General features: G+C 39.1%; 1 protein-coding gene across 2 annotated transcripts in view; it reads left to right on the top strand.

Moving 5' to 3' along the window:
- The window catches only part of DGS1 (dgd1 suppressor 1), an 81899-nt gene extending 62802 nt beyond the window's left edge, over window positions 1-19097 (top strand). For both annotated transcript variants that reach the window (XM_010246117.3, XM_010246118.3), the window contains exons 9-14: window positions 3224-3296; window positions 3382-3410; window positions 3485-3608; window positions 5451-5561; window positions 18375-18475; window positions 18578-19097. In XM_010246117.3, coding sequence (XP_010244419.1) covers window positions 3224-3296; window positions 3382-3410; window positions 3485-3608; window positions 5451-5561; window positions 18375-18475; window positions 18578-18698 — 559 coding nt within the window. In that variant the 3' untranslated portion in view covers window positions 18699-19097. The remainder of the gene's footprint in view (window positions 1-3223; window positions 3297-3381; window positions 3411-3484; window positions 3609-5450; window positions 5562-18374; window positions 18476-18577) is intronic.
- The last annotated feature ends 448 nt before the right edge of the window (window positions 19098-19545 follow it).

Below are 19545 nucleotides of genomic sequence, written 5' to 3'. Positions count from 1 at the left end.
AAATTATGTTGAGTCGTTGTCGGTTGGGTCATTTACCCTTTTCTGCTTTAAGTCATTTACTTCCCAAACTGTTTAAGGGAGTCAGTGTGTCCAGTCTCAATTGTGAGTCATGTCAATTGTCAAAGCATTGTAGAAACAATTACCCTGTGAACAATAAAAGATGTTCTTTTCCTTTTCATATTGTGCACTCTGATGTGTGGGGGCCTTACCATTTATCCTCTATGGGGGGTTATAGATATTTTATCCTGTTTATTGATGACTTTTCTAGATTCACTTGGATATACTTAATGAAATCCTGGGATGAAGTCCCAAGACTTGTGAGGCAATTTCATGAGCTTGTTTTAACTCAATTTGATACCAAAATTAAGGTTTTCAGATCTGACAATGCAAAAGAGTATTTTGAGAAGAGTTTATCCTTGTATCTCTCTGACATGGGGGTTATTCACCAAAGCTCCTGTGTTAGAACCCCTGAACAAAATGGAGTTGCTGAGAGGAAAAATAGACATATTGTTGAAGTTGCAAGGAGCCTTTTGTTTGCCTCACTTGTTCCCACAAGATTTTGGGGTGATGCTGTACTTACTGCTACCTATCTCATAAACCGTATGCCATCCAGGGTTTTAGGGTTTAAATCCCCCTTCAATCTTCTTCATCCAGACAAGGGTCTCTTCCCAATTCCTCTTCGTGTGTTTGGCTGTACCTGTTATGTTCACATTCCAAGTGTGCAGAGACATAAGTTTGAACCAAAAGCCCACAAATGCATCTTCCTTGGTTACTCCCCCACACAAAAGGGTTATTGTTGTTTTGATCCAAAGACTGACACCCGGCATGTCTCTATGGATGTTACCTTTGATGAACTTTCTCCTTTTTATGGTTCATCTCAGGAAGGACATTGTCAACAGGGGGAGAGTCTGTCACAAGTTTTTGCTCTTCCTATTCTTGTCCCTGTTGAGTCCCTTGACAAGCCTGTATCCTCACCAAATGAATCAAAGGAGGATCAGCCACTTCATTCCTCTTGTCCTAGTGCCCCTATTTCTTTACCTCCTCGTCCTACCCTTAATCCCAAAGTGTATCAAAGGCAGAGATCTAGGAATGAGCAAGTAGTTTCCCTAACAGATGAGGCTCATACATTCCCAATCACAGATGAGATAACATGTACTGCTTCAGCCCCCTTGGAGTCATCCTTCCCAGATCTTGATGTCCCCATTGCTGTTAGGAAAGTAAAGCGGAAGTGCATTGCACACTGCATTTCCAAACACCTTTCTTATGACCTACTTTCTCCTTCATACTTTGCCTACCTCTCTTCAGTTGCTTCTAACCCCATTCCTAGGTCTGTATTAGAAGCTCTTGGGATTCCAGAATGGAGAGATGCCATGAAGACTGAAATGGATGCTCTACACGAAAATGGTACTTGGGAGGTGGTGGATTTGCCTGAAAGGAAGGATCCAGTTGGGTTTTTACCATTAAATACAGGGCTGATGGGACTATTGAGAGGTACAAGGCCAAACTTGTTGCAAAAGGCTACACACAGACATATGGGATTGATTACCTGGAGACTTTTGCCCCTGTTGCCAAGATGGCATCTGTGAGGGTTCTTTTATCTCTGGCAGCTCACTTTGATTGGCCTCTCTATCAGTTAGATGTAAAAAATGCATTTCTGAATGGTGACTTACATGAGGAGGTCTACATGTGTCTTTCTCCAAGAATGTATGGGAAAGATATGCAAGGAAAGGTATGTAAATTGAAGAAATCACTTTATGGCCTCATACAATCTCCTAGAGCCTGGTTTGAGAGATTTAGAGTTGCACTTGTTAAATTCGGCTATGTTCAGACACAGTCAGATCATACTCTTTTTGTGAAGAAAAGTGGATCTCTAGCAGTGTATCTCATTGTGTATGTTGATGACATTATAGAGACTAGTGATGATGCCTCAGGCATTCTGGCCCTTAAGTCTTTCCTCCGTACAGAATTTGAGATTAAGGATCTGGGGGAGTTGAGATACTTCCTTGGCATAGAAGTTGCTAGATCCAAGGATGGGATTCTTATTTCCCAGAGGAAATATGTCTTTGATTTGTTGTCTGAAACTGGAAAAATGGGTGCAAGACCTGCTGCAACTCCCATTGATATGCGTCACAAACTTTCAGCTTCGGATGGAACTTTGTTGGAAGACAAAGGGGTCTTTCAGAGACTTCTTGGGAAGCTTCTGTACTTGTGCATGACTAGGCCAAATATTGCGTATGCTGTCAGTTGCATTAGCCAATTCATGCATGCTCCTAGAGATACCCATATGGCAGCAGCAGAACGGATTTTGTGCTATCTGAAAGGCTCTCCAAGAAAAGGATTTCTATTTACCAAGCATGGTCATTTGAAACTTGAAGCCTATACTGATGCTGATTGGACTAGAAATATTGATGATAGAAGATCTACTTCAGGGTATTGTAGTCTGGTGGCTGGTAATGTTGTCTCTTGGAGGAGTAAGAAACAGTCAATTGTGGCCCGATCCTCAGCAGAAGCAGAGTATAGAGCCATGGCACATGGAGTCTCGGAATTGTTGTGGCTAAGGTCCTTGATGGAAGAACTTGGGATTGATCATGACAAACCCATGATGTTGTACTTTGATAATCAGGCTGCCATCAACATTGCTCACAACCCGGTACAACATGATAGAACCAAACATATTGAGGTTGATAGACACTTTATTCGAGAAAGAGTCTCCTCCGGTGAAGTGTGTCTTCCATTCATTACTTTTGAAGGACAATTGGCAGATTTCCTCACCAAGGGCATTTCCAAGGCAAGGCTTCAACATGACACTGGCAAGCTGGGCATGATTAACATCTATGCTCAGCTTGAGGGTGAGTGTAGAGGAGATGGGCCGAATGGCCCATAGACTGTCATTTCATGTTATGTTATGTTTCCCTCTGTAATGGGCCTTATTCTGGGCCCATACTCTGTAATTTTCTGTTTTTTGTATTTTCTTGCCCACTCAAGGGCCTCTCTGTAATATTTCAAAGATTAACTTCTTAATAAAATGTTTAGTGTTAGAGGGAGGTTATGTTCGAACCTCTTACTCTCTAACCCTCATTGCCGCCAACTCTCTCTCTCTTCTTCCTCTCTTGTTTGTTTATTTTCTGGTTTGCATCTAATCTCAAGCAGTTCCATACATCAAGATGACTGTTTTTCAACTGTTTTGTTTGCCAACAAAATTTCATAGGTATCTCTATTGCAGGTATGAGAAGGAGTTAATGCATCCAATTCAAAATCTTCTTGGGGGAGAGCTTGCTCGTGCTTTGCTTATTCAGGTATTGCACACTATTTTAAAGGACATTTGCTTATTATTTTAGCTTCATATTATGTGACAGTTGGTTTGTGTTTATACTATTGCAGATTCAGAAGTTAAAACTGGATATTGAGACGTGAGTTAAATAGCAGGCATCCAAACAATTTCATGCTTTGTTGTAAGCTTTCTAATTTCTTTATTTCCAAACAGGGCAATGCTTGAACTTGACCAGATTCTGAGGGCAAATGAAATCAATTTTGCAATTCTTGCTGCTTTACCAGCCTTCTTTCTCTCACTTATATTTCTCATGGTAGTGCGTGCATGGTTGAAACAGGTGAGGATACAATGAGGATCTTCAAGATGTCTCTTAATTAATCCATGATTAAATATATACTTGACAGAATTTATATGCATGTTAAATGTGTCTGTCCTTGTGTGGTTCAATAGTTGTTATAGACATGGCTTGCTGACTTGTGTTAATTGAGTTTGAGCTGAGTCAATTACTAAGATTGTTTAGACAGGTTCACGAGACTAGTTTTTTTCTTCATAAATGGTAGTACGATTGTATTAATATGAGGGAGAAGGTTGCTCATAAACATGTAGAAGTTAATGAGACTTTTGAGTCTATCATCCATTCTCTTCCCTTGTATTCAAACATTTGTAACCCCAAGTCAGACATCATTTGAGTCAGGATAGTGAGAGTAATTTAGTGCATTTCTTTTGTTTGGTTTGCTGTATTCTTAACTTTATTTTGTGGTTTATTGAATTAAAAAACATTGGATGCAATCTCAAGTCTCACCAAACCCAATTTCAATTAATATTTCAGAGAACAAACAACTGAACTTGACATTGCTTGCAGATGGGTAGATGTAACAGTAGACTATGAATTAAAAAACTCCTGAGCGATCGTCAAATGACTCCCACACTGTCTAGATAAAGGAAACTGGGTATCGAGTAAATCACCATTCTTGTGATCTCTTGTTAAATAAGAAAATTCTTACCTTCTGCATGACTCACTGCTGTTAAGATCCTTTGAAATTAATAAAATGACAATCCTATCAGTGCAAATTCTTTCATGAGATGTTAAGTTGGAACTGCATTAGGATGGAGGAGAGTTTCATCTGAGCAATAGGATGGAGAAGAACTCTCAAGATAGAAGCCAAGATCATTGTGATAGAAGAATAAACCAGCAATAATCTGATTAATTTAATCAAAGAGAAGGAATACAAGTGAAGAGAGAAGAGAAATCAGAGTTGGGAGAGAGAAAAACGGTGATGGAGAATAGAAAGTCAAACCTCTCTCCAGTCCCCTAATTAGATTAATTAATCTCTGTTAACTGAAGTGTAAATTACATATATCCTCCTTTGCTGATGGCAAGAACTTCTCAAACTAAGTCACCATAATCGGCAGTTTCTCCTTGACGTCCTTGATATTTCTGGTCACCTTGTGCAGTTCAACCTCAATGCGTTATACTTTTTCGTCCACAGATGCAGATCTTGTATTCGGCATTGCAGATTGAGAGCTCTGATACCAATTGATAAGATTGGGCTTGTTTGAGGGAGTTCTTCCTCCTGAAATAATTATACAGAGAGAAGTGAAAAAGTTTGGAGGGAAAAGGAAGAAAACTGGAGGCAAACTCAGATCTGTCTTTGTTCTTCCCATCATGTATTATTTATACACTTGGTGACAACTCCAAGCTGTAATAGACGCTGTTGTGGCTTTCAAGAGTAGACATATCTGAGTGTAGAAAAGAAACTTGTGGTCTTCTTGTAGCTAGCCTGCTGGGTCTGTGTATGGGCTGCACTTCCCCTGACACCCTGGGCCTTGGCTGGAGGCTTATCGCTGGGCTGTCTTATCAGTCACCCACACCGGATGATAATATAAATATACAAACAACCCATATATATTGAATTAATGCACTTCTTGCACATATTAATGGATCAAACAACTTTTATTTGTTCATATTGATTTGATCAGGTATTTGATATGGTTTATCACATTTTTTACCAAGCCATTTTGTTTTCTGAAGTTCTACATGTCTGAAAGAATTAAAAGAAGTATATTTTACCCTCTAATACAGTTGGAAATCTTTCAAATTGACTTGCTGATAAAATTATTCAGTGTATTTGGCAAGTTTCTGTCATGCATTCTTTTATTAAATCTTATTTTTAATCAGGACACTAGGGCTGAAGGCCGAGGAAGGATTGCTCGGCTCCAAAGGAGGCTACTTATTGTGGAGGTTGAGAAGAGAATTATGCAGTTCCAAACATGTGTAGATCAAGGACTGGTATAAGTTTCATTCCCCAAGTGCTGTTTCTTTATGAAGTTTCTCTTATTTTCTTCTTGTGTGACCACTCTGGCTTTTAAAATAATACTGTGTGCAACCATATTTAATAGTGGATGCAACCATATTTACTCTAGGAATGCCTATCTCATGGAAGGTAGATGTTTCAACTAGATCAACTCACATGTGGTGTGGGCCATTGCTCTATACTCTGCCTCAACACTACTAGCAACCACACTCTGCTTCTTACTTTTCCAAGTGATTAGATTGCCACACAAAAAGGTGTAGTAGCTTGTAGTAGACCTCATGCCACACAAAAAGGCTAGTTCTCCCCTTTCTTGTTTAGTAATCCCTGGGCTAGAGTACCTTTCAGATATGTCAACACTTTTACAACACCTTCCTACTGAATGATTGTGGGGTTCTGATTCATCAAAAAAAATAAAAAAATGATTGTGGGGTTCTGCATGAACTGGCTCAGAACCCCTACACTAAAGGAGATGTCAGGACATATGATTGTGAGATAAATCAGTTTACCAACTAATTTCCTATACCTTATAGGATCACTGAATGGCTCCCCTTGATTATTAATCATCGCATTAAGATCCATAGCGGTCTCAACTGGTTTAGCCCTTGGTAGACCCGTCCAATAAATCCAAGACATACTTTCGTTGTGACAAGGAGATTCCCCACTTAGAGCGAACTACTTCAATATCCAAAAAATACTTCAAGTAATGACTATGTCATTAGTTGTTGTTGCAAAAACTGTTTTAGATCACTAATCCCACCAACATCAGTACTAGTAATGACTATGTCATCAACATACACTGCCAAGATGATCTTCCTAGATGTTGTATCCCTACTCAAAACTGAACGATCAACTCCACTTTGCTTGAGACCAAACTCCTACACAACACTATTGAACCTACCAAACCATGCTTGTGGTGATTTAATCCATAAATGGCCTTGTGCAACCTACACACCTTTCCAACCTCCCCCTGGATAACATACCCTAGAGGTTGCTCCATGTACACCTCTTCCTGAAGGTCACCATTAAGAAAAGCATTCTTGACATTGAATTGGTAAAAGGGCCGGTAACAATGGATAGCTAGAGAAATAATAACTTGTATAGAGGAAAATTAAGCCATTGGGGAGGTCTTAGAGTACTCAATATTGTAAGTTTGTGTATAGCCTTTGACCACCAGCCGTGCTTTAAGTTGCTTAATGCTACCATCTTGTTTGTGCTTGATGGTACACATCCATCAACATCAAATTGCCTACTTCCCAAGAGGTAAGGAGGTAAGGTCCCATGTAGGGGTGGAAATGAGTTGAGCTTTTCATGAGCTATTTGAGCTCGGCTCGTGAAAAGCTTGATTTGGCTCGGCCTAAATTGAGCTCTGAGTCGAGCTCGAGCCCAATATATAGGTTCGTTTACTAATCGAGTTGAGCTCAAGCCTTATAGAGCTCAACTCATGAGCCAAATCGAGCTTATATATATAAACATACATAAATTAATAAATAATTTTTATATGTATAATAATGCTTTTATTTTTTATATGTATGATAATAAATAATATTTTTTTGAAATTCTTAAATATTAATATGTAAAATTATATATATATATATATATAATTTTTATTTTTTTATAAGAAGCTTGGCTCATGTTCGAGCTCGAGCCTGATGGATTTTTGGCTAGTTGAGCTCGAATAGTTGTATATTTGGCTTGGCTCGACCCTAATCCACCCCTAGTCCCATGTATGGTTAGACTGAAGAGCTTGAAATTTGTCATCCATTTCCAAATCAGATGAGGAAAAAGGTTCCTAAATAGACCTAGGAACAAAAACAAAAGATAGAAGAGACAAATTTTTGTTGGGCAGGGGATTAAATGAACAAGGGAGCAATAGTGGGAAATGGGATGGTTCGTACAAGAGGGGGACAAAAACACTAGGTTTTTCCACTCTCTAGCAGAAGGCAGGAGAAGGAAGAACCTGATCTCCAAATTGGTAGTAGATGGAGTTGAGCTAGTGCATCAAGAGGAGATTATCGGGGCTTGTGTGGAGCACTTCAAATCTATCCTAAGAAGGCCTGTGTGTAGAAGGGTGTGGGTAGAAGGATTGGATTGGCCAGATGTAGGGGTGGAGAACAGGAGAAGGTTGGAGAGAAGCTTTAGTTTAGAAGAGATCAAGGAGGCTGTATTTTCTATGGATAGAACAAAAGCCCCAGGGCTGGATGGGTTCACAATGGCTTTTTATCAGGACTGTTGGGACATTTTGAAAGATGATCTTTTGCAGGTATTTGAGGAGTTTTACAGGAGAGGAATTGTCAATCTGGGTGTGAACTCCACATTTATAGCCTTAATTCCAAAAAAGAAAGATGCTTCCCACCCGAAGGATTTTAGGCCAATTAGCTTGGTTAATAGCTTGTATAAGATCATTGCAAAAGTGATGTCTTTGAGGCTGAAGAAGGTTTTGCCAGATATCATTGCACACTACCAAGGAGCTTTTGTGAATGGAAGACAAATTATTGATAAGATTTTAATTGCTAATGAGAGTGTGGAGAACTTTAAGAGGGATAAGAAGAAGGGAGTGGTTTGTAAGTTGGACTTGGAAAAGGCTTATGACTTGGTGGACTGGGAATTTTTGAGTAAATTTTTGACTAAATTTGGGTTCGGGGCTAGATGGTGTAAGTGGATCATGGGTTGTGTCCGGAATTGTCATTACTCAGTGTTAGTGGATGGGACAGTGGTAGACTTCTTTCCAGCCAGTAGGGGTATAAGACAAGGAGACCCTCTTTCTCCTTTCTTGTTCATTCTAATTGCAGAGGTTTTGGGGAAATTGATTCACAGAGCAGATTCTAGGGGGCTCATTAGAGGCTGGAGAGTTGGGAGGGCGGAAACCCCTCTTACTCACTTGCAGTTTGCTGACGACACGATTCTGTTTTGTGAAGGCGGTAATGTGAGCTTTATTAGGAATTTGAAGTCGGTGATACAACTGTTTGAACAAATATCCAACTTGAAAGTTAACCTTGGGAAAGTTGTGTTGTGGGGGTGAATTTGGAGGAGGGAGAGATTAGGGAGAGTGTTGAAGTGTTGGGGTGTGAAGTCTCGGGTTGGCCTTTGAACTACTTAGGGTTGCCTTTAGGGGTTAATCCCATGAGAGAGAGCTTTTGGAACCCAGTGGTGGAAAGGTTCGAAAAAAGACTGGTGTCATGGAAAAAGAAGTACCTCTCTCTTGGTGGGAGAATTACTCTTATTAAGGCCACGCTTGCTAATTTACCTATTTTTTTCTTTTCGGTGTTTAAAATCCCAGTGAAGGTTGCTATTAGATTGGAGAAGTTAATGAGAGATTTCCTGTGGGAACCGGGAGAGGAAAAGAGGGATCATAGAGTGAGCTGGGAGATAGTTTGTAGGAGTAAGACATGTGGTGGCTTGGGGCTTGGTAATATTAGGAGAAGGAATATGACTCTATTGGGAAAGTGGTTGTGGAGATTCCCCTTGGAGAAGGAGAAGCTTTGGGCTAGAATAGTGGCAAGTATTCATGGGCTGGAGCATAATGGATGGGACGTTGGAATTAGAGCTAGGACCACAGGCAATTCTCCTTGGATAGCCATTCATGACCTACTACCTGTTTTCTCCCCTAATATCAGGTATGATTTGAATTCCGGTAACTCCATAAAATTTTGGGAACAAACCTGGGTGGGGAGTGCCCCTCTAAAGGATCAGTTTCCTTCTTTGTTTGCTCTTTCTGATTTGAAAAATGAGCCAATCTCGTCTTTTACCACCCTGTCCTCTTCCATTTATGGGATTGGGTGGAACTTGGGTCTAAGAAGGGATTTGAGGGACTTAGACTTTGACATTATTTTGAGCCTTATTGCAATTCTTGATAACATTGTCTTAGACCCCACTAGGGCAGATTTTAGAATTTGGACACCTTCTCCCAATGGCATTTTTACTTGTGCTTCTTTTTTCAAAGTCTTAAGTCAGTCCACCAGTCCTACCTTCCCTCCTTTTCCTGTTGATGAGGTTTGGTGCAGAGCAATACCTCCTAGGGTTGGTAGTTTTTGTTGGGAAGCCTATCTGGAAAGAATCAACACTGGTGATTTACTCCAAAAGAAGAGACCCAATACTTGTTTGTCACCTCAGTGGTGTTCTTTGTAAAGCGGATGGGGAGACTGGTTTTCACCTACTGGTGTCTTGCCATTTTGTGAGGTCAATTTGGGAATGGGCTTTGTCCCTATTTGGTTGTAGTTGGAACCCCCCTTCAGACTTGCAAGGCCTTTTTTCCCCTTCTTTTTTCAGGTGGCGGATAAAATGGGGAAGGACAATGTGGAGAGGACTAAGGGCTGCAGTATGTTGGACACTTTGGGAAGAAAGAAACTCCAGGATATTCTCAGAAGCTCAAAGTGGAGCAGAAGATCTGAGGGCTATCATTCATATTAGGGTGGTACAGTGGCTGAAATTTTTGGAACTTTTCACAGATTACACTGTGGATGACATGTTGAGGAAGTGGGGTGAAATTGCAAGTTGCACACAAACTAAGTCAGTAATGAGTGTGGCTTGGACCCCTTCCACCTAGTGGATTCGTGAAACTAAACTTTGATGGGTGTAGCAGGGGAAATCCGGGACAATCGGGGATTGGGGGTGTTTTTAGGGATGAAAATGGGGTCATTTCTGCCATGTTCTCAGGCCCAATTGGAATGGGTGACTCCCTTAGAGCTGAGATCTTTGCAGTTATGGAAGGAGTCCGAAAAGGTAATGAGTTGAACATCAGGGAACTCTTAATTGAAGGGGATTCAGAGGTGGTGATAGGGTGGCTGATTAAAGATCACAATGGCTTATGGAAGTACAATAATGAGAGGAGGAAATTCAAGTGGCCGGTGCGGGAGATGGAAGTTAAGATACGTTGGGTTAAAAGATCGGCTAATTCCCTAGCTGATAGTTTAGCTAAACAAGGGGCAGAAAGGGATTCACTTTTTTGGGCCAAGCTGTAACTTTAGTGTGTTTTCTTTCTTTTTCCTTTTCTTGAGGTTCTTTGTTGCTCTTGGAAGATAAGCGTGTTTGTCTTCCTATTGTAAATCTTCTATTGATGAATTAATGAAAGTGTTATTGATAAAAAAAAAAAATGGGAAGATCAAGTTCTAACTGAGGAGGATCAATCGTTGATTTAGATGCTAATGGAATAAAACATCACTTGAGTGGGGATAGGCTCCTCGCGAGTGGGGAGAGGAATAAAATATCACTTGAGTTAGACATGAGAGGGTTCATGTCCAGAGAAATAAGGAAGACTTTTATAGAAGGTGACATTAGGAATGACAAAAGGACTTACGAAGGACTGATCATTACATTTGTAACTTTTTGAGTGCTAGAGTAGCTAAGAAAGACACATTGGATTACTCGGTAATTAAGTTTATCATGTTTAGGGCCTAGTCAGTGGACAAAACAAACACATCCGAAGACACGGGGAAGAAGAGGGAAGGCAGATCTAGAAGGGAACATGATAGAGAAGGGAGAATCACTAGAAAGGATAGATGCAGGCATGTGATTGATCAAGAATAGCATCACTCTTGCAGATTTTGGGAATAGACATTTGAAGTAATAAAGCATGAGCTGTCTCTATAATATGTCAATTCTTTCGTTCAACTACCCCATTTTGTTGAGTGTGGGAATAGGAAGATTGATGTAAAATTCCTGAAGTATCAAAATAAGTTTGAAAGGAACTATGAAAATACTCCTCTGCATCAACAGAACAGAAGACTTTGCTGCATATACAACAAACTGATTTTGGACTTCAACAAGAAAAGAGAGGAAAAGAGAAAATAATTCTGAACATTCTTTCATTGAATATATCCATGTCATTTGTGAATGATATTAATAAATGTTACAAAATATCAAAAGCCATCTGAGTGAACAAGATCAAAAGGAATCATGACTCTGTTATCTTTTCTGGGAACAAAAGTGACTCTATGATGCTTGTTGAGCTGACATGATCCACAATCCAACTGAGACACTTACTCCAAAATGGGAACTAATTTCTTAAAAACACAAAGCGAATGATGTCCGTAACGATGTTACCACAGGTGAGGAGTAAGGGATGAGTGTAGAGCTCTTAGTGGACCATTGACATCTAGGTAGTGCAATTCTCCAACTTCACGACCTCTATCAATCATCTTCCTCGTCGTAAGATCCTGAAAACCATAATAGGAGGGAAAGAAAGTAACTAAACAATTTAACGATTTAGTGATTTTACTTATAGATAAGAGAAAAAGGGAAACTTATGGAATATAAAAATAGAGTTGAGACTAATATCAAAACCAAGGGAAACATTACCAGTACCATTAATAGAAATTCCATTAGCTAAGGTGTTTGTTTGTGTAGTGGAAGGTGGAGAGGAAGACTCAAAAAGATTTGAAGATCCAGTCATATGATTTGAAGCTCCGAAATTAATTACCCAGGGTGAATGTTTAGAACTAGAAGCTAAACAAAATGTACCTGATTGAGCAAGGGTAATTGTGGTCTTAGAGGACAAAGTAGAAGTCTGGTGTCTCTCATATTCCTCACGGGTGATAGAGACCAACTCATTACTCTTACCAACTCTTGTAGTGGGTAGCTCGTCATTAGAATCTTTAATACTAGTGTCATCCTTGACTACAATATGATTGGCATAGCAGTCATGACCACGAAGTGAGCACTCTCTGGCAATGCCAAAACCACCGTTATTTCTGCCACCACCTCTTCCTTCCCCACTTTCACCATGACCACCTCTAAAACCATGGCTGGCACCTCTAACTGCACTTCTTCCCCTAACATCTCTACCACCATCACCGGTAGTAGAATGATCACTCTGGGGTTGGGATGTCCTTTGGATACGAGAAAACACCTCAGAAAGGGAAGGAATCTGGCAACGTGTAAATGTTCTCTTTGTGTTTTGTTGTACTTCCATATCAGTAGAGAGAGGCTAGTAGACATTCAGCTCATTTTGTAGACTTTTCAAGGTAGCATAATACTCTTCTACACTCTATCACCCTGTTGAAGAGAGAAAAAAATCCTGATATAGTTGGTAGATCCTTGTCATATTATCCTGTCTTGAATACAACTGTCGGGCTTTCTCCCGAAGTTCCTTAGCAGTGTCCAAAAACATGAGATTAATACTGATGTTGTTGTTGATACTATTCCATAATGAGGTCATAATCTGAGCATTTTCTTGCACCCATTCATTGTAACCTTCAGAACCACACTTAGGCTGATATTCTTTAATATGTTTCACAGATTTAGCCCATGTACATAATTAGTACCACTGAGCTTACTAGTAGTTAACTGGGTGTTTATAAGGTCTGATTGCACTACTATAGTAGACTTGGAGCTACTATTGGAAGCGGCTATAGGTAAGATAAGACACCAAAGAGTGAGGGAGATAGTTACAAACATCAATGAAAGATGAATAACTCATAGAACAACTTTAAGCCCAAAAAGAGTGATTGCAGTATCTTGCTACAGTAGTTTACAGCCCTAAAAACTGAATCTGGATAGCAGGCCACACAAGAACTTGTAGTCTACCAAATACTCCATACACCATAGGAAGAATGTTCCCACACCACATCGCACCAAATTACACACCACAATCTGTCATTGAACTGCTGCACCTAGTACATATACGCATCTTCATGTTTAGGGCTGTGACAAGGTGAAGGCTTTGCGCACCACCAGAAACACTTCAAACAGACCAACCTGAGGCATTAAAGCCTTTTTTATAAGGGGCGACCAGGCTTTTTAAGTCCCTTTTAACTGTTTGTATTAAAAAAAGTGAGTTATTGACTTCTAGGGTGCAAAAAAAAGGGTGTGAACAGTAATAGTCAAATTCACTGCTCCGATACCTTATGTAAACTTGAGAATATATGGTTTGGAAAGAAAAGAAAAAGTAGAGGTAAAAGGTAGGAAAAGGTTCTTGATACAGTAGAGAAGAAGGAGAAAAAAAGAAGAGGAGAAAAGGGTTTCCAAGGAAGAAGATTTGAACCAGTCTCTCCCCCTTGTTGACCTAAACTTTTATTTTATTAGAAATAGATGTGCAAATTACAGAATTACTCCTGTTAAGTGGTTCTTAAGAAGGAACTTACCAAACCATATTCAAAAGAGAAAAATGCCCCTTACGGGCATACATTTCAACACAATCCACATGAATTATTAGCCAATTCAAAATGAGTAGGCTAATGTGAGCATAGATTCTTCTATTATATTTTCTTATTGTATTTTACATTTTTCAAAAAGCCATAAGAAAATCTAATGGTGATAATCATGTGTAAAGAGTGGTTCTCAAGAAAAGAAAATCAAATAAAGCTGCAGTCCTTTTGGTTATTGATACATGTCAAACATTATTTTCATGCCTGTCAGCTCAACTCAATAGGGCTTTATCCCAACTGCATGAGTTATGTTTCGTCATTTCACTGTATTAAGGGTCATTTCCATTGCTAAATTCTGAGCCTTAAATCATTTCTCACTACCTCAGGTCCTCGACCTTTGTTATTTTTGCTCCTCTCCTAGATATCCTTGACCTTCAAGTTGAATCATATCACTTCTTAGTTCTTACTGGTGCAGTACGTGGTCTTTTCTGGACATGCCTAATTTGGTTTACTTGCTGTTTTTTGATCACCTATTAATTCTATTACTGAATCCCCACAAATATGTTTATTTCTAATCATTGCTTTCCTGCTTATCTATCTCAACATCCACATCTCTGCTATACTCATCTTTATTGACATATTGCTTGGCTGTCCAACAGTTAGGCCTTATATCCGTCTTCTAAAAATTTTGCTTTTCACCTACTTCTGGGGTTCACTTGATCAAATGTTTACTTTAACTATGGGCAAAAGTCATCATGAGTATTCATGAGCTCTTGGATAATGGATGGGATGCAAGAGCATTGGCAAGGGCAAACCAAGCATCTCATTGGAAGGCCATCAATAAAATCTTACCTCTTTTTCCTTCCTTTTATTAGATATAATCTTTGCAGTCGCAATGGTATTAAGTTCTGGGAACACACATGGTTGAGATCTTCTCCTTTGAAAGAACAATTCCCCTCTTTATGCCCTAACTTGCTTCAAAAATGAACCTATCTCCAAGTTCCTTGTTTCTTCAAATTCTAGCAATGGTGTAAGTTAGGATTTAGGATTCAGGAGGGCTATAAGAGATTCTAAGCTTCAAAATTTGATGAGCTTGATCCAATTGTTGGAGGAAGTATTCCTTGTGCTCCATTCTTTAGAGCTCTTTCCCAGTCCTCCATTAGTCCTTTGCTCACTTTCCCAACTAAGGAGATTTGATGCAAGCCTATCCTATTAGCAGTGGTGCATTTTGTTGGGAAGCTATCCACAAAAAGTTTAATATTTGTGATTTGCTTCAAAGAAAGCACAAAAATTGGAGCTTATCCCCACACTGGTGTCTTATGCAAAGCTAACGGTGAGTCTGGTTACCACTTATTCATTTCTTGTAATTTTACTGTATCTATTTGGGAATGGTTCATCCAAGGCTGAAAATATCGATACAGGGTGATATGCCAGTAAGGGCGTATCGGCCTGTATCAGTACTGTTTTTTTTGTTATTTTTTTATTTTTTTCAAATCTGGTTCAGAGGGGCCGGTCTACCCCCTGAACCACTCGCCTACCTGAAACACCCCCTGTAGGGGCGTATCGGGAAGGCTTCGATACGATATGTATTGGCCGATACGGTTCGATATGTGATGATATTTTGAACATTGGGTTCATCTCTTTGTTTGGATGTAGGTCGAGTCCCCTGGTTGATTGCAAAGCCTATTTGCTCCAACTTCCTTCCTGGGGCCAAATAAGAGGGGAAGATTTTTGTGGACTTGTGGAGATGCACTAGAGCAGAAATATTATGGATGATATGGGAAGAAAGGAATTCAAGAATTTTCATGGAAAAGGAAAGAAGCAAGGAAGGCTTGATTGAAATAATAATGTTCAGGGTTGCCCATTGGATAAAGTCTTTAGACATATTCTCTAGTGTTACTACATATGACATCCTTAGAAATTGGAAGGAAGTGGCAGTTTCTACTCCAAACAAGATTGGTGCTATTCATGTTTGGTCTCCACCAACACTGGGGTTTATCAAGCTCAATTTTGTTGGTAGCAGCATGGGAAATCCAGGACTATCAGGAATTTTGTTGGTAGCAGCAGAGATGAGGTTTTGGCAATGATGGGAGTGCAAAGGGAAAGGACTTCGAATGTGAGGAAATTAATAGTGGAAGGGGACTCACAATTGGTGGTAAACTGGCTTCAAAGTGAGGAAATGAAGATATGGATCTAAAAAAAAAAAAATTCAGGTGGTTAACAAGGGGCATGGAAATCTCCTTCAATTGGTGCAAGTGTAATGCTAACTCCTTTGCAGATACATTGGCCAAACAAGGGGTGGGACGACAAGATCTATTCTAGGCACAATTGTAAGGAAGGGGTGCTGTCAATGGGAGAGATAAGCTCTTTTATCTCTCACTATCATTACCTGTACCGTACCATTTTCCTAATCTTAATGAAAGTTTACAGTTATTGATCCAAAAAGAATCAGCCTTAGCCCCAACTATTTTAGGTTAGCTACATGAATCATGTCCTGCCATTGTGATGTATCAGGAGTAGGGGTGCCAATTGGACCAGATTTGGTGCAATCCAATATGAATCCATTACAGATGGACTAGGTCCAATCCAACCCAATGAATACTTTGGACCAATTTGGACGGTCAAGTTCAATGTTTGGACGGTCCTATCTGTTCAAATTGATTATAATTTAGATTGGTTCCAACCCAAAACCGGTCCATTGACACCTGTATGCATATCTTCTATCAATGGACTGGATAATGGGTCAAATATTCAATCTGACCCAATGCAATATAAATCCATTACAGATGGACCAGGTCCAATCCAATTCAATAAATACTTTGGTTCAATTTAGACTGGTCCAGTTCAATGTCCTATTGGTCCGTCCAATGCATCCAAATTGATTTTGATTTGGATGGGTCAAACCCAAAATCGGTCCATTGACACCCCTAATCAGGAGCAATGTTTTTTTGTCAATTTGTCAAATTATAAGTCTTGATTTCTGTCAAATAATAAGTCTAACCGTGTACTCAGAAATTCCAGCAACTGCAATCAGTTTTATTGGAGACCTTACACTGATCAAATGAAGCGAGAATATGGTGATTGACTTCACCTTTTGTAAATATTGAGAGTTATAAGCACCTCAATTTCTGCCCAGAATTTGTCCATGCAAAGTTCTGCCTGCTCTTCCTATTGCTACTTTGAACTTTAGTATAGACTTTCTAAAGCCATCTACATCAGATTCCCATTTATTCAAATGAAATTTCTTTCTTCCACCCCTATCACCTATTCATCCCATAGAAAAGTCTTATTTTTTAAGACTTTGTTTGCTACATGTTATAAGAAAGTAGACTAAGATGGTTTGATCATGTGCATAGAAGACCATGAAAGAACGCATAAGAAGTGATTTATTGCAATTGAAGTGGCCAGAAGGGTTTGGGGTAGACCAAAACGGACATGGGTAGAAGTGGTAAGAAAGGATTTAAGTTCAATAATTTATGAGCCAACCCCATATAGTTGGGATAAAGCTTGGATGATGATGATGATATGCGCTGATGCTTTAATAATACAAGGATAGTAAATTAGCATACTTTAGATCTTTAGTATGCATGGTGCTGGATTTCTGGTCTGCCCTGAGATACACATGCATTTCTAACCGGTCAATATTTTTCCCACTTTCAATAACTGGTTGCCATCTTGAAAATGAAGAAGCCTTCACACCAATCTGAATACGTTAGTGAAAAGTTACCAGTCTTGCATCTAAGAGCCTATATATATGCTGCATATATATATAATCAAGTTGGTTTAATATCGCCAACACTTACAATCACACTTTTGGTAAGTTCATTTTAAGCCCTGACAACGCTTCTAAACACTTGAGGGTCTGACTTCTGATTCATCTCATTCTTAACATGTTTTGAGATTAATTGTTGGTCCTAATATTCATTGAAGATGCCAATGAAGCAGTCTGAACAAGGCATCAGAAGAGAGACTGTTATCAACTTGTGACTTTTGGCCAGTTGGTTCATGCATCATCTTTAGCTCTTTGATGCCAATATAAGCAGCAATAATGGTACACATATATAAGCTGATAATTGCCACCTTCAAATGAAGAGAGAAAAACTCCAGATTATGATTGGCACTCCTTGTATTAACTACACCCTAAGAAGAAAATAAAGAAAGGAACATGGGAAGGTGAATAGAACGATGAGAAAATAAAAGAGACATGGATCAGATTTTTCTCTAATACCATGTTGAATTAAGAAGTAAACTTGTAATTTGACTCATAACATAATGAAGTAGTGAAGATAGGCCAAGCGATAAGTTGCTCCGTTCTGTTCTGTACTAATGAATAAATAATAATGGGGTACCCTCCATTGTTTTAATTACTCTTAAATCTTAATGATAATTATGTACAGGAGTTCTCAGCCTTTGGATCCCTGTCAATTCCAGATCCATGCGAGGCTGAACAAATTCCATTAATGGGAATGATGCTATTTGGGCTGAAAAAAAATCCAAGTCTTTGGATTGTTTTTCCTTTTTTTTTACTAATCATCATCATTATCTTCATGTTATTCATGTTGTGGACTCATGCATGAATGCCTTTGTCTACACCCTTGCTCATCGCAAAGTCTTTCTTTTGTTATTACTCATTTCTTCTCGTCTTGATGAATAGTTTTGTAGGAAATCTTTGATATTCATAGATACCACTATTTTCATATGTTGCAGGAGGAAGATGCTCAATGCATGTTGGGATTGGTTTTATATAGTCTGGATCGCCTATACAAGGCTGTGGAGCGGCATGCAAAAGCAACAGGCGAATGGCTAAGGTTAGTAGTACTTTTTTGTTTCAGTTAGGCTTTTTGATTTTATCAGAACGGAAAATGAAAAAAGCAATATGTACCTAATGAATGAATGGTTTCTGCATATAGTTTGAGACAGGATATCATTGATTTGGCAAAGCCCGACTTGCAAACTGCATATAAACTCACAGTGACATCACGCATAGGACGAGTTTATGATTGCTTGCTTCCTTCATCAAAACTTCAGTAGCATCTTGTATTATTTCCCCTTATGTTTTCTTTGTTTTTGTGAGGCTAAAACTTGATTTTGGGAGAGCATTGAGTCATTTTTACCCTAATGAAAGGGCAAATTGCCCATTATCTTGGCATCTATTCTCTGTAGCAAAGATCACTTGTAGGTGGTTATCGGTGATAGGGAGAATTTGTTCAGAACATATCCAGCATCATCTCCTCTGGTTGAACTGTTGAAGCAGAAATGCTGGTGGTATGGAAGCCTACCTGTCAGAATGCCAGTCGCAGTTTGTAACTAAGCTATGCTGTGCTACTATAGATGTTTCTTGTGTCTGGAGCTATTTGTATATTCGCAGAATGGAAAGTGAATGAGCAATGATCAATTTCATTTCAATATAAAATTTTTATTATATTTATGCATAACGCTTTTCTGATAGTCTAAATCTACATCGATTAGTATTCCATTCTTCATTTATGGAGAATGATCAAGGATAGAGTTGTATCTGACTAGATATCTTTTCTCTAGGGTTTAGCGTATATAAATGCGGATCGGCTATTTTGGTCTGATACAACAAGGTTGAAAACCTTGTTTATTTATGTTGCCATATTTTCAACAAGGTTGACTGGATATATATGTTGAAAATATGGTTAAGAAAGGGTTTTAGCCTTTTAGGACACGATTTGAACAAGGTTGAAAATATGATAACATATCGGTGCATATCGTACAGTATATGGTTTATTTTAGGGCTATTCACGGGTTGGGTTGGATTGGTTTACTGAGGTTTTTTCAACCGATCCGACTTGGTCACATTACCTGAGATGGAAATCGAAACTGACCCAATGTTAAGCAAAATCGATCTGGTCGG

This window comes from Nelumbo nucifera, chromosome 7, assembly GCF_055504915.1.
Source record: "Nelumbo nucifera cultivar China Antique chromosome 7, China Antique-T2T, whole genome shotgun sequence".
Taxonomy (NCBI): domain Eukaryota; kingdom Viridiplantae; phylum Streptophyta; class Magnoliopsida; order Proteales; family Nelumbonaceae; genus Nelumbo; species Nelumbo nucifera.
Note: the sequence above shows the minus strand (reverse complement) of the source record. Positions and strands in the feature narration are given on the sequence as shown.